General features: G+C 38.3%; 2 protein-coding genes across 3 annotated transcripts in view; both read right to left on the minus strand.

The window, feature by feature from the left end:
- Positions 1-1,936, minus strand: part of LOC107724485 (M-phase phosphoprotein 8-like) — a 17,562-nt gene extending 15,626 nt beyond the window's left edge. For both annotated transcript variants that reach the window (XM_016533452.1, XM_016533451.1), the window contains exon 1: positions 1,698-1,936. In XM_016533452.1, coding sequence (XP_016388938.1) covers positions 1,698-1,796 — 99 coding nt within the window. In that variant the 5' untranslated portion in view covers positions 1,797-1,936. The remainder of the gene's footprint in view (positions 1-1,697) is intronic.
- A 1,691-nt stretch (positions 1,937-3,627) lies between these two features.
- LOC107724445 (AF4/FMR2 family member 3-like) lies at positions 3,628-21,991 on the minus strand. The gene is made up of 19 exons (XM_016533382.1): positions 21,931-21,991; positions 21,385-21,678; positions 15,139-15,216; positions 14,230-14,263; positions 13,104-13,161; positions 12,477-12,528; positions 10,915-10,952; positions 10,349-10,544; positions 7,365-9,311; positions 7,137-7,246; positions 6,559-6,718; positions 6,220-6,353; positions 6,046-6,109; positions 5,460-5,596; positions 5,072-5,143; positions 4,871-4,964; positions 4,718-4,767; positions 4,431-4,624; positions 3,628-4,156 (listed from the first exon to the last, which is right to left on the minus strand). Exons 2-19 carry the CDS (start codon positions 21,451-21,453, stop codon positions 4,035-4,037), a joined length of 3,609 nt encoding a protein of 1,202 aa, XP_016388868.1. The 5' UTR covers positions 21,454-21,678; positions 21,931-21,991; the 3' UTR covers positions 3,628-4,034.
- Between the last annotated feature and the right edge of the window lie 1,652 nt (positions 21,992-23,643).

Here is a 23,643-nt window from a genome sequence, read left to right on the forward strand (position 1 = left end):
TAACCGTTGTTCATGTGAACTCAAGACAGCCTGATGCTTTGTTTATATACTATTTGTGGGTGGCTGTTTGTTGTTTCACCTATCAATTCGTGTCGATAAAGTATAATAGGGTAAATCCTGTATAGTGATTTATCCTATATAGTGCTTGCATAAAGCAAGTAGTGCATACACTTGTAGCTGTTATGTATCTTTGTAAGTCATTGTAAGCCCTCTTTTGAGGCACGCGCACGAACCCCACCGTTATAAAAAAAACAAAAAAACAAGTGGGCTCCCCCAAAGTCCACGGTATAGTTCGAACACTGACTGACCTCCTCAATACACTTTACCAAGGCTTATCAATCTCCACCAACAGAGTTTCAGCTACAACTGAGTTGTCTGTAATTCTCTTCTATCACTATCCCTTGTCAGTTAAACTTTTTTTTCTGCTCACTCCACTTGTCACTAACACCTGTTCTTTGAGTATTAATGACGCACAGTTCCACAAACACACACACACGCGCGCCCTTGTGATATTTCTAGATTAGGCACTGCTGAATGTAGCCTCACCAAAATAAACTGAAGCAGTCTGGAATTAAGTGATCAGTCATTCTTGCATTTAACACAGCTGAAAAAAACGTAATAAAACAGTCTCCTAGAATTTATTCAGTCAGCAGTTCACATCTTCTCAGGCAACCCAGGATCTCCAGACCTGAAGGTGACGAAAGTGGTCTGTAATGTGATATTCCCCTCTCTCTATATATATCTTTATAAAAGCCCAAAAAGCCTTTGCATAAAGCACCTAGACAGGAAGAGGGAAACACAGACTCCAAACAGATCCCAACCCCATCTCACATCTCCAATACACACTTCCACAGACCAAATCCATGTCTAAAACGGCTCCCTACAGTACAGCAACACTATTAAGTGCTGTAACTATATCTTAAAATAATCTAAACTAATGAAAATAAATATTCCATTCGAATGAAGATAAATGATTTAAAGCAAAATGCTGAATCATTGTTACGCATTCCCGTTAGTAGGACCATGCATGAAGGGCTAACAAGACAAACGCGATTAATCTGTCACGCATTATCTGTTCGAAAGAGATTTATTTGTATTTTTTTAAGTTTACACTTGTGAACTTGCATGTTGTGTGATCAGAAGCATGCGCATAAGATTTAGTCATCCATAAGTCTCTCTGTTTTCTATTCATTTCTATCTAAAGAGAACTAATAATGTGTCATTCCAGATATAATAGCGCGTATATGGATGATGTAAACAAGGGTGCATATAAAACCTTGAATGACTGTCACTGCTGTTAACAGTGTTCAGCTCTATAAAACGCCACTGGTAGTGTTCGGCACTCATTTTGGCCGTGGATAGATTTATTACGGGGTTTAAAGTGGAAATTTATCTAGATTTTAAGCCGATTTGATGTAAACAACAAGAGCCGTTGACACTGAATTAGACTCGCGCCTTTGCTCGCAGCTCAACCTGAGCTAACCGTCAGAAAGTTACAACGAGTGAATACAGGCTCTCTGCCCAGCGGGAAGTTGGTGTTTTAAGGCGAACATGCCGTAAAATCACCCTTTGGACTATTTCTTTGGCCTTATCCTACGAATTATACACGTGGGTTCAGTATTTATTACGGACAGTAATAGCGACATGCTACGTCGCTAGCAAGATGGCATCCGCAGCTCCGCCACAAACACTCTCACCTCTTCCACTCGCATGTCAATAATCCTCTCCACTTCATATACATCTTCTTCATCCTGTTCGCTGTCTCCAGGCTCCACTCTCTCGGCTCCGGAAGCCATTTATGATTTAACTAAGCAAAATATTGACGCTATGTGTTGTATAGATGCGTGCTAACAGCATGAAGGCCGCACGGCAGCCGAACTATTGCACATACACACGGATGATACTGTCGGTGACAGTACTCTGTGTTGCCAGATCGCGCAATATGGCCTGGAAAAAAACATCCCAAGGTCGCGTGTTGTAAGCGGACGTGGCAACATGGGGAGTACTACAACAGGAGGAGGATCCCTGTGTTCGTGTTGTGTGCATAGACTGTAAAAAACGGTTGTGCGTAAACGGTGACAGATGATATGACTGAGGTTATCTTCTCCCACTGCAAAATATATCACAGGCGACAAAAAGACACCTAGAAAAATGAGGTGAAGTGACTTTCGCTAAAGTAGATCTTTTGACTTTTGTGATGATGATGTTAAACATTTAAAATAAATATTTAATTTACATTATAAATGAAATCAAATATTTATTTTTAAAAAGCCTTATAACTTAAAATAATGTATTTGTTTATAAATAAAATAGCATTTTCGGTATCACTTTTTAGTAAGGGTGAAGAGTAGCCTACTTTTACAAATTCAACACGTTTGACTTTCATTGTTAAAATTTGTATAGGTTAATAATTAGTTTATGCATTATGAGCTAATTCATCTTATTCATTAAAATATGCATATGGATCCACAGCACTTAAATACATGTTTATGCATAGATGAAATTGGCTTTTTTTTTTATTATTATTTTCTAAGTAGGCCTACTTATTTACAGCTAATTTTGAATGTATTGTTTATTTTATTTAATATGTAATGCTCATAATATTTTTTTAAATAATTGCTAGTTGCAGTCCTGAATCTCAGTCTGAAAAATTTAGACATTTTAATTTCAATGTCATTTATTTAGGGCTGCAACTAATGGTAGTTTTAAGAATATATTAATCTGTCAATTATTTCCTCAATTAATTAGATATTTTACATACAGTAAACATTCTACTATGCAAGGACATTCCTGCTTTTATTTCCTTAGGTTTTGATAAAATGGTATCCATAAAATCTCAGAGACTAGAATGTGTTAAGTCTATTTTCATTTGTAGGTTATTGCTGGTTTGCATGATGTTTCAAAATATAATCTTGTTTTTCATTAGAGATCTTCTGCCAAGGTCTGAAAAGTCACTAATGGATTGCTGTGCTTCATCATCATCATCATCAATTAATTATATGAACAACACCACTACCATCTCCTGTAAAAACACTTTAATTTACAAAAGTCCTGATTATTTTTTTCTTACAGTTTAAACTTTACAACAACTTCACAATGCCATAAGAAGTCTTGCATAGACTGACATGACTTTATGCTGGCTATTGAAAAACAGCACCAAAACATCTACATGACACATAATGTAAAAAATCTCAGACTTATTGCACAAAGAAGAAAAAACATGAATCACATCCACAGATCTTAAAGAGACTTTGTGCATGCACGGTTTTTGACATAAGTTAAAAAAGGCTCATGTAAAAAAAAAAAAAAGATTTTGATGAAAGTTAGATAATGCAACATCCCGTCATAAAAACATCACTTTAATCCGGTAAAGAGGTTTGTAACGGCAATTTAATTCATACAGAAAATAAAACCTTTTTTAAATTAATTTCTAAAAATGTGGCGTTTTGACATAAGAAGTTAAAAAAGACTCATGTAAAAAAAAAAAAAAGATTTTGATGAAAGTTAGATAATGCAACATCCCGTCATAAAAACATCACTTTAATCCGGTAAAGAGGTTTGTAACGGCAATTTAATTCATACAGAAAATAAAACCTTTTTTAAATTAATTTCTAAAAATGTGGCACATTTTGGAAGAGCAGCATTTGCTGAATTAGTTGACAATGGTTCCTTTTCAAAACTTTCAGTAAGCATTTTTTAAGAAGTGCTAAGAATTGAATGACATAACCTGCTTAATTGCATTAACGAAAACATGATTATTTCTGACACAGTGTCCTAAGATATTTTTGACATTTAATGCTCAGTAACATGAAGTATGTCCGCTCCTTAATACCTTATGATGACATGATGCCACGTGACTTGTCATGAAACTATGGCAGACAATTTTCTTCATTACTGTCCGGGCTTAAAAACAGTCTTGACCCAAAACCCAGACTCCTTGGTCACAGAGTGCAGGTAACTGTAAAATGTTTTGCTAATTGAGAACATTGTTTCCTCAAGGGATTTGTGAAGTTTGAGAATGTTTGTACATGGTATTATGATAGATTAGCACTGATCCGGATCCACTGCAGCCCTTGCCTGGTGTACTGGACGATATGGGCCATGCTGCTATGTAGAGTCAAGGGCCCAGTCAGTGTGTTCAGATAGTTGAAAAATTCTGGTGTGGGAGTGAGAGAGAATAAATAAAATGCCATTAGTTGAATTATCAGTGAATTGTCATTTATCATCAATAAATAAATAAATACACACTGTGAGAAAGAGTATTTTTGTGAAAACCAAAAAATTGAATAAATAACAGTAAATATCAAAATAAAATTTAACGTTTAAAAACAGAGAATAAAATAAGAAAATACATGAAAAAATAGCAAACACATTTTCCCCCCTAAATTATTAAAATGGCTCCTATGAGATAGAACTGAATCAAAACTCACCTTTATTTTCTTTGGCCAGGGTATCAGCCACCTCCCAGTACTCATAACTGTACAGGACACTGTTGGTAATGTTGAGGTGATTTGCTGCCATCTGGTGGATGCGATGGGGAATGCTGATGACACTGCTCTGTGAGCTGCCTGTGTGAGATCCCATTATATTGACAGAGCAAATAGAGGCAGGATCTACAGTTCCCCTGTAAAAGCACAAACTCATATGTACCGACACCCACACACAACAAAAAGGTCTCACAGTGGCTGTGTAAGGCCTAACTACGATTAACTCTTACTTTCCAGCATTGTTCCAAGGAGGGGGTTTGTGAGGTCCTTTTGGAGAGCTCTAGTCAAAGTAAAAACAGTTACAAGAATGAGTAAATCACTGAACAAACTATATTGGCAGGTATTTTTTAAATATTGATGTATAATAATTGATAACTGCCTACCTTGAAGTAGTCCAGCAGGACTTTGGAGTATTTTAGAGCGTTGTCCTTTTTAAGTCTGAACATTTGCCAGTAAAGAAGAGCAAGACAGCGGAAACTGAAACCCAGAAACAAAATTTATGTTTTGTCAACAGACTTTGACTTAATCAAGAAAATCAAAACGATAATACAGACAGTTGAAGATCTTTGCAGTGTTGTATTTACCATAGTACAGCTAGCTGTTTGTCTTCCTGGCTGGCTCCGGGGCCAGCGTGACTCTTAAGTCTCATAGCGTATCTATCCAACACATAGAACATGTCAAATCAATACAGAACGTCTGACAAACATAGGGCCTTTTCTGGCCATTTCTGTTTTGGCATCAAAACATGAAAACATCAAATCTATTGGCATTGCATTTGGATGTTTTGTGGCCTGTTGTTGATCCTGTCACAGCACTTAATCAAAGCCCACATCTGCTGTAGGTAAAATACTGTCAGTATGAAGCCTGTCACAAGGAGCTACCCAGTCATGTAATATCTGGCCTATGCAAAATGCTGAAAAAAGCAGAGAGAACAACAGAGAGGGTGATCGAGAAAATGAAACTCTTAAACACCTTATGAGCTCCACAGTTTCAGCATACATGGTGTAGGGGGACTTGGACTCCAGCGGTCCCTCTTCCATGGCTTTACCGCACTCCATGAAGGACAAAGCAGCATCCACATAATTCACAGCTTTTCCTAGCTTATCCACCTGCAAACAGGGATAGAGAGACAAAAGCGTAAAAGAAAGCAGTTGATGAATTAATTACAAAGGATATAGACCAGAAATTTTCATCCTTGTTTTGGTCTGTGACTATAATCCTTGGGATTCCACTCTCTGTCATATAGCAATTGAAAAAGCACCTTTTTTAAACAAAAGTAAATTTTACAGCATAAAAAAGATTCATCTCAAGCAACTCCACACTCTCAGAAAAAAAATGACAAAAGCTGCCACTTTTTTTTAAAAGGCACACATTTGTACCTAAATTGTAAATGTTTGTACCTTTTGAAAAAGGTACTGCCCCAGTGACAGCTTGTGTACCTTTTTTTCCTGAGAGTGCATGTGGGGTCGTGACTCCAAGGTTGTAAACCTCTGACCTCTGTAATAGTCTTGTCTAGTAGTAATATTCAATAATGTGTATGTTCACATTGCTGTCTTACCATAGCGTCTGCTCGATGTTTCAACCTCTTGGCCTCATGCATGTAGTACTCAGCATGATGAGAGCTAACATGAAGGGAAGTAAGGAGAGATTAGGTGAGAAATATGGGAAGGTATTTGACATTAAATGCCGCAGCATTGTTAAATGAAACAGGCATTAACAGACATTAACTCACACATCACTAATAGGTACAGTTCCTCTGTAGTGAAGCGGAAGGTTTGAGGGAGGAACCAGCGATCCAGAGAGTGACTGGAGGTGTCCTGACACCCCGACACACTCCACCTCTACCTTGGGCTGCATCTTCTGAACCTGTTGAGACAATGGTCCTGTTTCATTAATATACAGTATATTACATTAGAACAATTGTTACATTCCTTGTAGTCCAGTAGAGAATCCTCTTCCAATACCGGCCATATAAGGTTCTTGATTTGCTATATGGCTCTTTGAAGACAAGACACAGAAAGAAAGAAAGAAAGAAAGAAAGAAAGAAAGAAAGAAGCATAATTTTAAGAACCTGTGTTTTCTGTGCTGTTGAATCTTTGTCTTTTTCTGGAGGTGTGTGGTACTTCTCTGCATGCTGAGCTTTTACTGAGGGTTTTGAGAGCTCCAGTATGCCGGATGGAGGAGACATTGGGGATACAGGGCTCTTGGAATAAAAGTAATCATCCTGACATCTGCATACACAGCAATAAAAAGGACATCATCCAGTGAGCTTGAGCCAGACAGTAAACGTTACACCATCATGTCCCAGTGGACAAGAAGAACAACAATGAATTGACCTTTTTCATGTTTTCATTTTGTCATAGGGGCTTCCCATGATATCTTTCAATGTACTAAAGCAACACTGTAGAACAACAATACGTTTACAGTGGTAATTACTTGTGGACATCCCCTTATCATATGAACTTGCAATAGCATATATATTCTGAATTTCTGAATCAACAAAGTAACACTGAAAAAAAAATACTTTCACAGCAATATAACAGCTTATTTAATATTACCGAAACTGTCTCTGCAAAGAGAAAGCACTGATGCATAAAAGAAAAAAAGTTCCTCATTACAAACAAATTAAGTGATTAGGTCTAAATATACCCATTTTGCTTGTTGAGGGTTTCCTCAGTCTCATTGTGGACTGACACCAGTAGTTTATCTGCACGAGAGTGATTTCTTTTATTCTCTCTTTGAGCATCTCCATTTTCAGCCTGATAAAGTAAAACACAAAAAACGTATGCAAAAACACATCTAATATTCAAAAGAACGTTAAAGAATTGCAGATTTGTATGCATTAATTAAATATAAAGATGCTTTTTTGTTCCTCACTTTTCTTTTACTTCTGCCATCTCCAGGCAGTTGGTCCAAGTGGTGCAAGTGTTTCATCGATGTCTTTTCTTTTGCCTTTCCCGTTGACAAAGCTGAAGACGCGGACTGTCTCTCGGTAATCTCATCTGCACTGGGGACTCTACCCAGAAGCGAGAGGTCTATCCTCACAACAAGTTTTCTCAGGCCTCGATGTGCAACAGTGGGGGACGTTTCAGTTCGGCCAAAAGGCACCAATGTGTAGAGTTTGTGTCTGCCCCGACCTTGTGTCTCAGGTGTGCTTAAGCTCGATTCATGGGGGTGAGCACCAGTGCCAGAACCCTTGTCAAGCCTCCTTTTTGACACAGTTTTTTGGTTTGATGTTGAATCTGCAGGGACTTTGGCAACATTACGGGGTGGACTAGACTCAGAGTCTGAATCAGAGGAAGATGATGAGGATGAAGAGGATGAGGAGGAGGATGAGGACGAGGAAGATGATGGGAGAGTGGGGTTGATGACAGGAGTAGGCAAAGGTGGAGAAAGTGGAGGAGAAGGGCTAGTGTCAGTCACATGAGGACCTGAGGAAATGTCCTCATTGCTCCACCTTCTCTTCTTCCTCCTTTGCTCCTCAAGGTTGTGTCCATTGCATTCGTTTTGAGCTTGATGCTGGCTGTTGGTGTGAGGTCTTTGCTTGGGCTGCACTGCCTTCCATTCAACTTCCTGCTCCCTCCTCCTCCTCCGTTTCCTCTCTCTTTCCCCTTCCTCTGTTCTCCCGTCTTCCTTGTCTTCCTCTTCCTCAGAACTCCGAACCCAGCGACGCCTTATCACTTGCTCCTCCGCCAGTCTTCTTTGTCTCTGCTCCTTGCCGGTCTGCACCAGGGTTGCTCCCTGTGCATTACCTCGGCTGTCCACCTCTCGCTCTCTCTCTCTGGGCTTTGGGTCTTTTTGGGAATGCCCGGTTCTGGGCACTGGGGTGTCCCCTAGTTTGACCTTGGGCTTTGGGATGGAACTCTTTTGGGAAGTCTGTTTAGAGCTGGACTGCTTTGTATCTGGGAAAGATTTAGTCTTCGAGCTGTGACTAGATCGACTGTTGACTTCGTTTTGGGACGAGTCCCTGGACTTTGACGAGGGACCACGGTCGGACCTCTTTAGAGTATTAAAACAAGATGAATGGCCTGATTTGGAGTGTGAACTGTGGATTGACACTCCTGTAGTTTCATTGCTTCTGTGATTATGTTCAATACTATGGTCAGTTGTAGATGAGTGACTGACTTGTGGTTTTGGGCTAATGCTTGGTCTTTTCTTTGACAAATGCTTTGAAATGGGGTTCGAAGGTGAGTTAAACCTTTGCTTGCTTGTGGATTCAGAGTTTATGGCTTCAAGCTTGTGTGTGAGATCTTTGTGTGACTTTTCTGTTGAGCTGTGCTCGGAATGATGGGGTTGTTGGGGAGGACCAGGTCTGGAGTCTTTGGATCGAGAGTCTCTGGATCTAGAGTATTTGGGTCTAAACTCCTTTCTCTGGTCGGCACTGTGGTTCAGAGGCACCCATGGCCTTACTTTGGGACGATGTGCTGGATTAGAGGCAACGGTTGGCCGTGCAATATGCCTGGGACTGTCTTGTTGAGGTGGCTGGACCTGAGGATATGTACCTTGGTTAGGTACTGCGGTGAATGAGAGACTTGGACTGGGGCTTTTGGGAGGGTGTAAAGGGCTGGGACTTTGACTCCCTTGAAAGCTGTCTCCTGGACTTGGACACACACTTGGCACTGGGCTCGGCACAAGGCTAATTCCTGGACTGGGGCATGGACTGTATTCTGGGCTGGGACGAGGACTGTTTCTGGGGCTGTAGTCAAATTTTGGACTTGGGACTGGACTTTCACATGGACTGTAATCCCGTCTGGATTCAGAATCTCTGCTCCAGTATCTTCCAGGTGATGGTCCTCGGCCACAGTCAGATTTCACACTCCGTCGCTGTCCTCCTAACATAATCACACTTTATAGAGTAATAAAATAAGCTCTACTCACTTCTGACTTTACAAAACATTTTAATTAATGCCACAAAATCAAAGCAAATACTCACTTGATAGCACACTTGAGCTGTAGGGCAGACTGAGCTTTCCTCGCTCGCCTCCAGTAGCTAACCAGAGCTAATTTAAACTTTTACTCCCCACTCAAACATTCCCCTCTCTCTCTCTTTCCAGCAAAGACACTGCATCTCTTGTGCCCTTTTCCCACTGCCCCTCCCCACAAACCCCCCTCTACCTGGAACCGTGTGGCGTTTCCAAGCCGTCCTCCTCAGAGACACTACATGACTACACGTAGATGAAAAACACATGGTGTTCCCTCCTCCCTTCTCCACAGGTTCCAAATAGATGGCATGTTCAGTAATAGAGCCAGCTGTGTCACACAGACACCTTCATTCATATGGTGGTGTAGCCCTATGCTATGCTAGAGCTTTTAATCCATCCTTCTCTTGAAAAAATTAAGACTTGCTAGAGCATAAAATCTTTCAAATGTAGCTGTTGTCAGCTCAGGATTCTTTGATGACAGAATGTTATGTTATCATTTACTCACCCTCACATTGTCCCAAACCTGTATGACTTTCTTTCTTCTGTGGAACACAAAAGAAGATATTTTGAAAGATGTCTGTGTTCTTTGTCCATACATTGAAAGCTAGTGAGGTCTAACGTTGTTTGGTAAAATCATACAGATTTGGAACTACATGAGAGCGAGTAAATTATGAAATAATTTTCATTGTTTTGGGTAAACAATCCCTTTAGGTTCTGCTTTTTGCGACAAAATCAATGTTGACATGTACTACTTCCTATCTAGTTAGTCATCTGGGGTACCACATGTTGACATGACACCCAGATTCTAAAGTCTCAGCGGCCTTCACATTCCTCTCTCCAACCCCCACCATCCCTTTTTACCTCATCCGCTAAAAACAACTACTGGGAAACAAGAGAGTGAGGCAATGAGATTGCATGGCAAAAAATGCTACAGCATACCTCTGTGCTGCAGTTTAGGGTCCGCTGCTGGGTCGGTGTCCCGCACCGGTTGTGCGTCCCTGGGCTCGGGCTGCGTGATCGCTGGCTCTGATCGCTTTCCCACTCACTGGAGGGGTCTGATTCTGAAGACCCTGAGCTAGAATGTCTCACTCTTCCGACATGTGTGTGTGTGTGGTGCTGCTGCTGGCCTGACAAGCTGTCAGTCAATACATGCAAACAATGGAGAAGGATTGAGAAGTGCACAGGGACTTCTTAGGCCACACACTCAGATGCATTTACATTTACAACAATCTCGACTATCAAGTTCAAAGAAATTCCTAAATACTATACTAGACTAAACACTACGAGTGGTGTGTGTGTGTGTGTGTGTTTTTGGGGGTTGAACATGTTGAAAGGCCAAAAGAAACAGAGGCTGGTCTATCATCCAGCTGTCACATTCCACATATTCTGACCTCTTCAATATGTAATGCACACACTCACACATACAGAGACAAACACTGGACAATAATGAGACCTGGTACAGTTACAAACATAAAGCAGACAAAACATCACAAGCACACACTTACCGGTCATTATCAGCCCAGGAAGTTGTTTGCTCACATCCCTGTTTAACAGATAAGAATAAAAAACAAGATTTTAATAAATGAGAGCTTTTTAGCTTAGAATCGTCAACTTCATGGTCATTACTTGCATCTTGACCAAAGCAAAAGCCATAGTCCTGCAGTAATGGCAGAATGGTCATGAGTCTGGTGTATTTTATGACTCAGACTGTTATGACTCATAAACCTGGAGTCCTGTGATGAGATACACACACGCACAAGGAGCTGGTGTTGTAGGTTAAAGTTAGAGTCAAATATCGAACTTCTCAATTTCAGCAAACCTTGCACAGATATGGAGCAGTGGCATTTTTTCCCAAGGAGGCAAGAAGGCAGTGCCTCCTAAAAAAAATTGTGTAACATGAGATCATAATTTGTTTTTGATAGAACTCCTACTGAAGTGAATGTGAAGGAGGAGCAGCTAAATACTGTACAGCTCACTCATGTAGCACCACAAATTACCCTGAATCAGTTCAACTGGTCAAATTAGACAGACTAATTATAAAGTAAATATCTCACCCACTTGAAATTATCTGAAAGTGAGATGTTTTTTTAGCAGCCCCTCAGTTTGGTTAAATTAAATGTCACCTCTTTTAATGATTATAGTGTTTACAGAGGATTTGATGATTAATAGTAATATGACTCAAACAATAGTGAGTAATTTAAACAAAAGGATTGACACTACCATTCAAAAGTTTGGGGTCAGTAAGATCATTTTAAAGAAATTCATATTTTTATTCAGCAAGAATGTTTCAGCAGTTGTGACAATGAAGACATTTACAATGTTACAAAATATTTTTATTGCAAATAAATACTTTTCTTTTAAACTTTATACTCAAAAGATCCTGAAAAATGTATCATGGTTTCCACAAAAATCTTAAGCAGCACAACTGTTTCCAACACTGATAATAATAAGAAATATTTCTTGAGCAGCAAATCAGCATATTAGAATGATTTCTGAAGGATCATGTGACACTGAAGACTGGAGTAATGATGCTGAAAATTCAGCTTTGCCATGACAGGAATAAAGTACATTTTAAAATATATTCAAATTGCTAAAAAGTTATTTTAAAGTGTAATATTGTTACACAATATTAATGTTTTTACTGCATTTTTCATCAAATAAATGCAGCCTTGGTGAGCTTAAGAGACTTCTTATAAAATTCCTAAAACCCCAAACTTTTGAACAGTAGTGTACATTAAATAATTTAGAATATTTCATTATAATAAATAGCGGTATGCTAAGATAAACAAAAAAGTATTTTAGTATTAGTATACTCTGGCTCACTGAGCTCTCCAAAGAAAAGAATGGCAATGTTAGTGTTAATATAGTAATACAATGAGAGAGCAATGCAAACACAAATGCCACAGCAGCCAGGTGACTGTGTGTAAATGCATTTTGTGATGAATGAACAAATGAGCTGGACTGTGCTCAAAGCTATAACAGTTAGCACATGCAGTGCAAGAGTTATTGATACTAAGATATCTGCTTTTTCCGCCCATTCCTTCAACAGTCTTAACAGGCGCCCTACCTCGTCCTTGTCATCTTCGTCACTGCTGAGCTTCAGGTCATCAGCGAGCATGCTGGGAGGGCAAAGAGAGAGTCAAACTTGAGAGAATGTCAAACTCACTTGACAAAGAGAGACTTATTCGTTCTGCCAATCTGCAGCACATCTGTGTGTATGTGTGTATTAAATGTGTGAGTTTGCCTCAAACAGTCTAACCATATGAGATTATATCACATTACAAGCTTCAAAGAAAAAAGTCATAAACACAGCGCTCTAATGTTGAACAGTGATGGTATGTGACGGTAGTGTGCTTCTGGGCTCTACCCTACTGTGTTAACCTGCTCTGCAATTAGATACTAACTCAGTGAAGTTTATGAGGTCAGTAAAGTTGGTACGGTGGTTAGAGATGGTGGAGATATAACACTGGCCTAACCCTCCATGTGAAGCTGGTTTTAAACAGCAGTTGGTCTAAAGCAGTTAAATTCCAGGAAGCCCAGTCTAATTATATACACCAATATGCACAGACATTCAACACTGAATTCTGTAAAGTCAGTAGTTTATGGTGTAATAAAGTGAAAAGGCAGAAGCAGTTCAGCCACAACCTGGTGCTTGGTTACCGTGGACGGTTTGGGTGCTGTGCACCCCACTTACGATTTATGAGGGGCTACGAGTGGACGTGAGGGCATCCTCATAGAGACACCATCCCTCACTAAGAGAGCCACAGGAAGAGAAATACATCAGCATTATGGAGCAGAATGTAAAAACACTGCTATATTAGTACAGCTGTGTATACATATACAGATGTGAACTATGTAGCGATATCTCAAAGTAAACAAAGCAGGTGATGAAGAGCAAGCCTATTACACACACATCAGACATGCACAATATATCTATACCATCGGTTTGGTATTAAATGATATTTAACAAGTATTGGTCAACATTGAATGTTTAATTTTACACCACTGTTCAAAAGTTTAGAGTCAGTAAGACTTTTTTTTTTAATGACATTAATACTTTCATTCAGCAAGGACACGTTAAATTGATCAAAATTGATTTCAAGACATTTATAATGTTACAAAAGATGTATTTTTTCAAATAATAGCTGTGCTTTTGAACTTTCTATTCGTCAAAGAGGCCTAACTGTTTAATTGCCACAAAAATATTATGCAGCACAACTGTTTTTAACATTGATCATATTAAAAAAATCAGAATGTTAGAATGCTTTATGAAGGACACTGAAGGCTGGAGCAATGGCTGCTGAAAATTCAGCTTTGCCATTACAGAAATAAACTTTTTAAAATGTATTAAAACAGTTGTTTTCAATTGTAATAATATTTTATAATATTGCCATTTTTACTGTATTTTGGATCAAATAAATGCAGCCATGGTGAGCATTAGAGACTAAAACATTTAAAAATCTTACCCGCTCCAAACTTTTGAAAGGAAGTGTACATTTCTGTACATCATCTAACACTCATATAGTTATTATAAAACACTAATAATTTCATAACACTGTTAAATGTAATCTCAAAATAAATATCCATTTTTTATATTGTACATTACAATGTTGTGGTGCCTAAATTCACTTGTTACATTCAAAATGATCACAAAAAAACACTAAATAGTAAACAATATAATTATCAGTCAGGTAACGGTTATTGGCCATAACATGAAAATAAGTTTATCAGTCAGAATAAATTTTGGTTCATCCCAGATAGAGAGACACATAAGACAGAGCTCCAAACAGAAGGTTTGAACATCAATGTAGCATGTTTACCATGTCTGTGTCGTGAATTGGGCTGGTTTCCCTCCTAAAACAGATAACCAGAATAAATCAAACCAGCATACAGAGGGGTAAATTCACTAAACTGTACTAAACACTGTCACACTGAATCTTAGCACCTAACCTTGTACCTTAAGCCCCTGAAATCCAGTTTAACCAGGTGTCATTAAATTAAATCATATTTTCGGCATTAAAAAAATCGACTCTTGATCGTATGGTAGAAAGATACTGTACAATCCCTAGAACTGGCCTGCATTGTGCTTGGGGCATTGCAACCCGATTTGCATAATTTCTGTAGTGACTAAAACAACACAGATTTATGAGTATGTGCAAATAAACAACGCAAGCATAATACCCGGCAGGGAGAGAGAGGAGTAGAAAGAAAGAGATAAACATCCAGAGACAGAGCAGAGTTGGTGCATTATATTGGTGAATTTATCACACTTGCCTGCAGTCTGTAATAAACCCTGTGCGTACCTTTGAGTGTGAGTACAGGAAATGCTGAGTGCCCCGTTCCCCTGGGGGCTGCTGGTAAGGCCAGGACTGGGTCATGTCCTACAGAGAGATGAGAGGACAGAGGCTAAAAGTCAAAATGATTTACAGGTTTGGAAAATTAACTTTTAAAGTCATTATTACATGCAACTGACAGAGATGTCCTCAGACGTAATGTGTATCTTTAATGGACTCCTGAAATGTATCTATATCTACTGACAGTTTTTTTGGGCATTAGAGGCCATTACATCGGGGGATTTGCACTGGTTGGGATGGTTGTGTTTTGAAGCATCAAAACATTACAAGCTTCTTCTATATGCCATTTTTAAGAATTCTTAACTTAAAGGGATAGTTCAGCCAAAACGTAATATTCTGTCATCATTTACTAAGCCTCATGTCACCTGTGCGTACCTTTGAGTGTGAGTACAGGAAATGCTGAGTGCCCCGTTCCCCTGGGGGCTGCTGGTAAGGCCAGGACTGGGTCATGTCCTACAGAGAGATGAGAGGACAGAGGCTAAAAGTCAAAATGATTTACAGGTTTGGAAAATTAACTTTTAAAGTCATTATTACATGCAACTGACAGAGATGTCCTCAGACGTAATGTGTATCTTTAATGGACTCCTGAAATGTATCTATATCTACTGACAGTTTTTTTGGGCATTAGAGGCCATTACATCGGGGGATTTGCACTGGTTGGGATGGTTGTGTTTTGAAGCATCAAAACATTACAAGCTTCTTCTATATGCCATTTTTAAGAATTCTTAACTTAAAGGGATAGTTCAGCCAAAACGTAATATTCTGTCATCATTTACTAAGCCTCATGTCATTAAAAAACGGTACGAATTTCTTCTGAACAAAAAGAAAATATTTTAAGAAATGCCTCAGTACTTTTTTGTCCATACAATGGAATTCAATGATCACCAAAACTGTTTGGTTATCAATGTTCCACATAAGAAAGTTTATACAGGTTTGGAATTACATGAGGGTGATACAGAATTTTCATTTTTGGTTGAAATGCCCCTATGATCACACTGTCTGTAATAGTATGATAGATGACCTTCTCATTTTTTTCCCCACAATATATTAAATTATCACATTAAAAATACATAAATTAGAATCCATAATAAAACATTAAAACTTCGATCAAACTATCAATTAATTAGGATTTTAGCAGCAGCTCCTCACCACAATCAGTCACAGATGTTGTTTTCCATTTAGCTGATGCTTTTCAATACTTACATTGCTTTTAACCTGGCTGCTGTATTGATTTTAAATTACAGTAACAAACAAACAAACAAAAAACGACTTTCTTCATGTTGCTCATAATACAGAAGTAATGCTTCATTTACAGTAGATTCTGTTACTAAAGAATGACAGTTAATCCACTTAATGACCTAACATACACCAGCAAGAGTTCATGACCTTTTGATAAAGAACTTACAGTATTTGTGGGTTTGAGGAAGTTTCTGGCATTTCTGATAATATGTGTGATTAAATTAATTCCTCAGTAAAACGTTGATTGTGCAATCTGTGCCTGGAGCTGTTTTTGTTAGAGCATGTGCATGTGGTACAGAGCAGGAAGCAGTCTGTGAAAAGGTCATGAGCTATCTACTCTGATAGTCGTTATAGGAAAACAGATGTGCAGTGTTTGACTAAAATGAAATGCTCTGGACTGAAGGTCATTTATCTAAGTGTAAAACATCGAGTCAGAATTGTTTCAAATAAAGATGCACACAGTAATTATTTTCAGATTTTTTGGAATAAATTATACATGGCTACCTGCTAACTGAAAATGTATGCAACGGTACAAATGATTGTTTTGCATGATTCTGCATCCATGCTGCTAAGTTGAACTCAACTGCAATTTTGGCTAATGCCAATATATAATAAACGAATAACAATAATAAAATACTGTTTACATTTCCATGTTCTGACTTTGGTCATACATAGAGATGGTCAATGGATGAGCCGATGTTTCATGTGTCAGGATGGTGAAGATGCTCAATATTTTTATATTTCTTACACTTTTTGGGGAACTCAACCTAATAATGGTCACATTAGCGAACTTTGGTGTAATTTTGCGGCCAAAATAGTGTAGTGATGCATGAAGCACAGCTCACACAGAAGTGGCGAATCTGTGGTGAATCTGTGCGAACCTGCTGCAAAATTATGTGGCCTCATGAGGAATCCCTGATGGCGTAGATTTCAATCTAATCTTGCTCACGAAAATTTGCCAAACAACAGTACATGTGACCACACCTTTGTAGCTGTCTGTGCATACAGTATTCAACAGAAGAAATAAACTCCTACAGGTTTGGAACAACTTTATTGTGAGTAAATGATGACAGATTTTTCATTTTTGGGTGAACTATTCCTTTAAACTTGGAAAAGAGAAAGAATGTCTAATTTACATTACATTTATGCAGATGACAGCAACAGACATTTCCACTTTAGGCAAACTAGTTATCAATCCTAGGTCTCCTCTTCATCTAGTACAAAATTAAAGATGCCTTAACACTCTACACACATAAACTGTATTGGATTTGTAAGTGATAACAACAGCGGCCTTTCATTTTTAAACTCCACCATATCTTCAACACAGACTTCTAAAGTCAAAATGCAGAACAGTATCATATTGAAAACATACATTATACACATCAATCGTTCTTCCAGCCTGTAGCAATATTTCGAAAACACACTCCTCCCCTCCAGAGCATAACTCTTCCCCCTTCCCTCTCGTCCACCTGCTTCATTATCTCTCTCGCTGCCTTTAGTCACTAAGGACCCATCTCTCTTCACCAACAACAAGGCTTCCCAGGTGAACCTGCAAATGCTTCTCTATCTCTCTATGTATGTCCCTCTCACGCTTTAGATGCTTTGAAATGGCCAGAGCCAGTCTACAGCACATTAAAAACAACTCACTCTCTTTTCCACCTTGATTTTTTCTCATTTAAAATACTACACATAAACATAAAAAAAAAATCAAAGATTAAACTTAATTTGATTAAAAGATTAAAATCACGCACAGTCACATGAGCTAATAAGCCTAATGTAAGCCACATAAATTTAATAAAAGTTGTTATATTTCACGTGGAGCTGAGATGACTCGTGTGCTACCACATTAAGACCATTTAACCACCCAAGTATTATTCACTTTATTTCAAGAACTCCTATGTTATTGGCAATTTCCTGTTGAGGAATATTTAATCATAGCAGACTGTTGATTCTCGACAATTTCTACAATTGAAACAGTAACTAAAACACCATTTTGAAAAGGCACAGACAGACTCACACACTAATGCTTGTAGAGACACTTGTTGTGCTCTTTCTAAAAATACCTATGACCACAACACCAGCCCTGGGAAGACTTAAACATCTATGCATGTGCTTGTTCACCTACACAGAATTCAGACTGATGGTAACAGACCATAATATGATAATATGAGAAACCCAGTGCTGTATTGTACTGTACTGCAATGATCCCACACATACACTACAGAACAATGTACGTACACGACTTCTGCTTATCAAAACTGTGATATCGAAGACTGCATTTACATTTACTAAAACATTCATCCCATACAAAACTGGGGCAAATGGTCATGTGTGTGAACACACAAACTGCTTGATCTAATAAGTGATCATGAAACAAGACCTTAATAAAAAAGATGCATGTAGTAAATCTTCCCTTAGATTTTAAAGTGCTTTCAACAGAAAACTACTAAACAAAAAATTATTTCTTTGGTTTCTTCACCTTAACATACAGAAACGCATTTGACATCTCAATGAGATGTCTGGAAACCACTGACTAGAACCTAAGATTTGAATCTGCATAAGTATTTCCCTCCAAAAATCGGTACCGCTGCATTTCATATCTGTCCTTTTTGGGTAAGTGGGTCTGTTCTCAGCAGACATCACACATGAATTATTGTTCATTTAGATAGCACTTGGATTACTCGTACCTATGTTAGTAATTCATCTATAGAATAATCCTCCCCCATTTCATTTAGTAATTGATCATACAGCAGCCTCATTTATATCCCAACCAGAAGGGCAAAAATGCATAATACCTTTTGTAAACACACAAAAAAAGCTAAAATAAACTCAGCTTTAGAGCCTCCAACCCTTTTTTGTAGAGATTATCATACAATCTTCCAATGCTAATTTACAGTGTCAGGGTGAATGTGTCTTGTAGTTTTTTGCAAAGAAGAGACACTATGGTGCTTTTAACTAATACTTAAGTGCAGTTATGCATAAAGCATGACTCTAAGGACAATTTGTCCCCAGTTTGGATCAGAGCTGCTGGGATTATTTCATTTGAATAACCCATTAGCATTTAAGGATGTATTTTGAATGGGAGTCAAACCGGCATTTGCAGTAGAACTGATGTGTTGGAGGAAAAACCTGTAGCTCAAATCAAATAGAAACAAGTACATCATAATGTACAATGAGCTGGTGTGCCTGAAGGGTTTTACCCAGCATGGAGGGGTTTATTTTGTAGTAATGACGGGCTGACTGTGCATGATCATACTTACATGAAATACTGGTTTAAAATTATGGTTACACTTTATTTTAAGGTGTCCTTGTTACAGTGTAATTATACGTTAGGGTTAGGATAGGTTAGGTTTGATTTAGGGTTAGTTTCATGTAATTATGCATACTGTAATTACAATGTTGTACCTTTCTCGGAAAATAGGTACAAAAGCTCTCACTGGGACGGTACCCTTTCAAAAGGTATTAATATGTACCATTTAAGTACCAAAATGGACCCTTTAGGTACAAATACATTAGGGTGTCTTTTTTTCAAAAGGTACTGCCCCAGTGACAGCCTTTGTACCTTTCTTTCTGAGTGTGTACATGTAACAAAGACACTGTAAAATAAAGTCTTTAATATAAATAATAAAATTATTTAATATAAAATTATGAGATAGACCAGTTACAATCAGGCATTCCAGAAAGATGTGTAATAATGAATTATTATTTTGTGTAGTGCACATTTTATGACATTCCAGTACAGTTTGGATTAAATAATTAAATTAAAGGCCTTTTTACTGTATATTTATAGAAAGATGTCACAGATATACGAAAATAATGTGCAGTGCAACCCCGGAAAATATCTGAACAGTCAGGTATAATCAATATATCCAATCAGTAATAATCAATATAACACCACGTATTATAAGCTGAGCTCCATATTTGTAATCAAACCTTAGGAATACACTGTAGCTTAATATAATGCTGCACAGCTGACATCTGCATATATCTGCAGGTGATTTGGATGCCATAGTGGTTGTCTGCACACATGCACTTGTCTGAACTGAAATATACATAAGTGTCCTCAAAAGATCTCAGTGTAGGGGCTGACTCACACACAGCTGGAGGAAATTAAAATGTTTTTTTTTTTGATGATCCCTTACTTTTTTAAATAAGCCTTCTTCACAGCACCTGTTTTATTACCCTCTCAGAATGACTGAGAATGAGTCATCTGTGAAGCCAGTGTGTTTGCATGAGTACAGCAGTGAACGAGTGTGTGTGAGAGAGAGTGAGAAATTCCCAAAGTTCAGAAGCTAAACTAGGTGTATTTAACCTTACTCACTTAGCACTGGTCCTCTTTGCGCCCTCAGCTGATCTTCAACTCGTCTTCTCCCAGGATTATTTTTTTTTATTATTATTACTATTATACTCAAATATGCGTCAGTAAATATTAGTACAAGCGAACCTAGTCAGACAGCGCGCAAAATCCCCTAGATGTCATCGGGTCTCTGTGGAGAAGTTCAAACCGAGATACTAAAGCGCAGAGATAAACATGATGTAACAGCAGGAGAGGCAGGTGATGATTGCCTTGATAGAGCGAAGAAGCTCTCCGGAGTGACAGAAGAGGAAGTCGCTTTTTAAAAATTTGAATTTGAATGTTTCGTGCCACCTAATCAAAGCTGCACGCGCCACACAGCAAAACCGAAAACACCAAGCTGCGCTCAAAGGTATTCACACCGGAAAACAGTTCAACTGACAAAACCATAAAGCATCACATCTCAGAAGTTCTGTCAGTGTACTGTAGACTATAGAGATATGACTACGCATGATTCTTCTAACTAGCCTACAGATTTTTTCCCATTATTACTCACATACAAAGCAATAATCTGCATTTTCAAACATTTTAGGAGACAAAAGTTAGAATGGAAGTTAGGGCGCCTATTTGTACCTAAAAGACTCTGGCGAATGAGAAATCGTGTTCGCCTGAGGAGGTAACCATGGCAACAGTACGCGACTCGTGTACATTTCTTGAGGATCGACATCGGACGGAACATTGACAAAACATAAACACAGCCATTATTTACCACTTGCCTATATACTTGCACATCACAAGTATATCACAAAAATGTTTGTGTTTTGTTTAAAAAGTTTAAATATGTTTAAAGAAGTTGACGTTTGTCTAAGTTTGGGGAAAAACTAAATAAAAATAAAGGGTTGCGCGAGACTGCACCCCTAAATGTTCGGTAGAAATTCATAATTAATAGCCCAACAAGAAAAAAAAAATCAAATAGGCTATAGAGAGTAAATTGGATAACACCAAACAAAAATGGTCGTTATCATCATGTTTTGGTCTCTCCCTGAAAAACAATGGAATTAAACGCATTAGGTTTGTATGACACTAACCTGGGATGCGTGGTGAAGCATGAAACAAACACTTGCAAGTTTTCCCTTACTTCCATAAATGGTAGGCATGTTGAGGTCGATTGTTCAGTTGTCCATTTTGGCAGGTACAGAAGCGCAGCACCGCGCACCGCAGGAGAACTAGCGTCAACGGGTCACGCATCAGAGGCACGGTCGGTGTTTCTGTGGAAGCACGCGATGGGCGGAGGCTGATGTACCGGAGGCTCGGCGTTGTCACCCAAACATCGCGTCAGAGCACTATGACGGCGATGAACGGCGATGCTCGTAGATACACTCCTGCGTAAGCAAGCGGGGAGGAGGGAGACGGAGTCACCGAGAAACTGAAGCATGAATTCCTCTGGGAAAGCGAACAAAAAGTATCTATCTATCTATCTATCTATCTATCGTAAGGAAGACCTCACCTAACATCAGTGATGATTTTAATAAAGCAAACTCATATATCTTTTAAAATATACAAGATATAGGCCTATATCTCCTAGCCTATATCTCTGAAGACGAAGGAAGAATGGAATGCAACCTGTTACATACCCACAGAAAAGGATTAGGCAAGAACTGATTTCCACTGAATTTCCAGATGTGTCTGAATGTGTGCTGAGGTAGAGAGACAACCTTGTGTTATTCACTGTTGACTCCCAAATCTGTTGGTGTCCATCTCCCAGACTCCCCCCCGCATTGCTTCATACATTTCATTGAAAAGAAAGAATGCAAACAGAGCCTAACATCTTTAAGGATATAAATGCATCATGAAAGCCATGATACAATTTACGGTGATGCTTAGAGACATGCACTATCTCTGTCTGTGAACAGATTTTTCATTCTCTTAATTGCGCCAAAAAAGGAACATCAGTGCATTATGGCATTTGTTTGTGGCTGTGTGAGACTTGCTAATACTATTCCTGACATCTGACACAGATAACCTTGTCCATTAAAGAAACATTAGGAGACTAAGAATCTCAAAATGACTGATTTCCTACACCTTCTAGCCATCTCGATTTGTTGTTTTCCAAAAAATGATGTATTTGCACTGGATGTGTTTGAGGTACATCAGCTTGACACATTGGTGGCCTGTTTATAGAAAATACAGCCATTTACATTCTTCTAAAACATATGTACACAAACATAACATCTAAAACAACTAGAATGAATTAAGGTCAATTTGACAATGTTTTTGACACATTAAAAAACGGCCCCCATAATTATATTATATAATTATACATAATATATATATATATATTTATGCATGATGGCATGGGTTAGGGTGTAGATTTCTGTCTTACTGGCCCAAAAAGCCAAAAATAGAAAAGCCAAAAAGAGTCAACCCTCTGATCTCTATGATATTGTGGCTAGATTTGGCTCAGGTTACTGCTATATTGTTAAGTCTAAGGGACAATTTCATCCGTTATATGTGCACCAGATAAAATAAGTCTGATCACTAAGAAAAGTAATAATTTACCAATCAGTCTGCATGATTTAATGCATGATTTGCAACTCATCTTGCACAAACAGTGTTTGTGTGCATGGTAGTGACAGGAATACCCCAGATGTGCTGCTGATCCTTCTTTCTCACAGTTGTGGTTTCATTACTCAAAGCGCTCTTCTTATAACCTCTCAGTCATTACTCACCCTCATAAAGAGAGAGCCACACCTGGGGGACAAAAATAATCAAAAATAGATTGAAAACGAGAAAGCGCAAGCACCGTGTCAGAGAGAGGCAGTGTGAGAGAAAGATTTTTTATAAAAAAAGAAAGAAGATTTATAAAATGCAGTATTAAAAAACAAAAAATCACATAGAAGTGGAAAAATTGGACTAAAATAAATCAGTGAAGCTTGATTAAATCTAAAGCATTTACAAGCATTTGACAAAAGGATATGCTTGTGTTTGAGAGTTACATGAATAATGAATGTGCATCTGAGGTGTTTTTGTACAGGCAGAATATTTTCTTGAGTTTTAGTAGTCGCTCCTACACAAAACGGAACAGACGCACAACACACACTGTTGTCATAATTTAAATTGTAATCATAAAACTAATGTATAACAATAAACGGGCACAGCCTTATTTTTGTGTCTTTTATACATATATTATTGCATTTACATATAATGCATAACTATTGAGATGGGCAATAAAATATAGACACTCTGCTCAGATGGTGTAAGATGGTGACATTAATGTATTTTACACGCAGACACGCTGATCATATTTGTTTTTTAAATAAGCAAAGACAAATAAAAGGACACTTAGA

Source organism: Sinocyclocheilus rhinocerous, unplaced genomic scaffold, assembly GCF_001515625.1.
Source record: "Sinocyclocheilus rhinocerous isolate Xijiao unplaced genomic scaffold, SAMN03320098_v1.1 scaffold64, whole genome shotgun sequence".
In the NCBI taxonomy this organism is placed as follows: Eukaryota; Metazoa; Chordata; class Actinopteri; order Cypriniformes; family Cyprinidae; genus Sinocyclocheilus; species Sinocyclocheilus rhinocerous.

What these genes read in the sequence shown, in the direction of transcription:
- LOC107724445 (XM_016533382.1), bottom strand. Translation starts at nt 21,453, where the DNA reads ATGCCTACCATTTATGGAAGTAAGGGAAAACTTGCAAGTGTTTGTTTC. An exon ending in TCCTGGGCTGATAATGACCG is followed by an intron (nt 10,545 to 10,914) that starts GTAAGTGTGTGC and finishes ATTGACTGACAG; the next exon opens with CTTGTCAGGCCAGCAGCAGC. An exon ending in CCTGGCCAAAGAAAATAAAG is followed by an intron (nt 4,157 to 4,430) that starts GTGAGTTTTGAT and finishes CTCCCACACCAG; the next exon opens with AATTTTTCAACTATCTGAAC.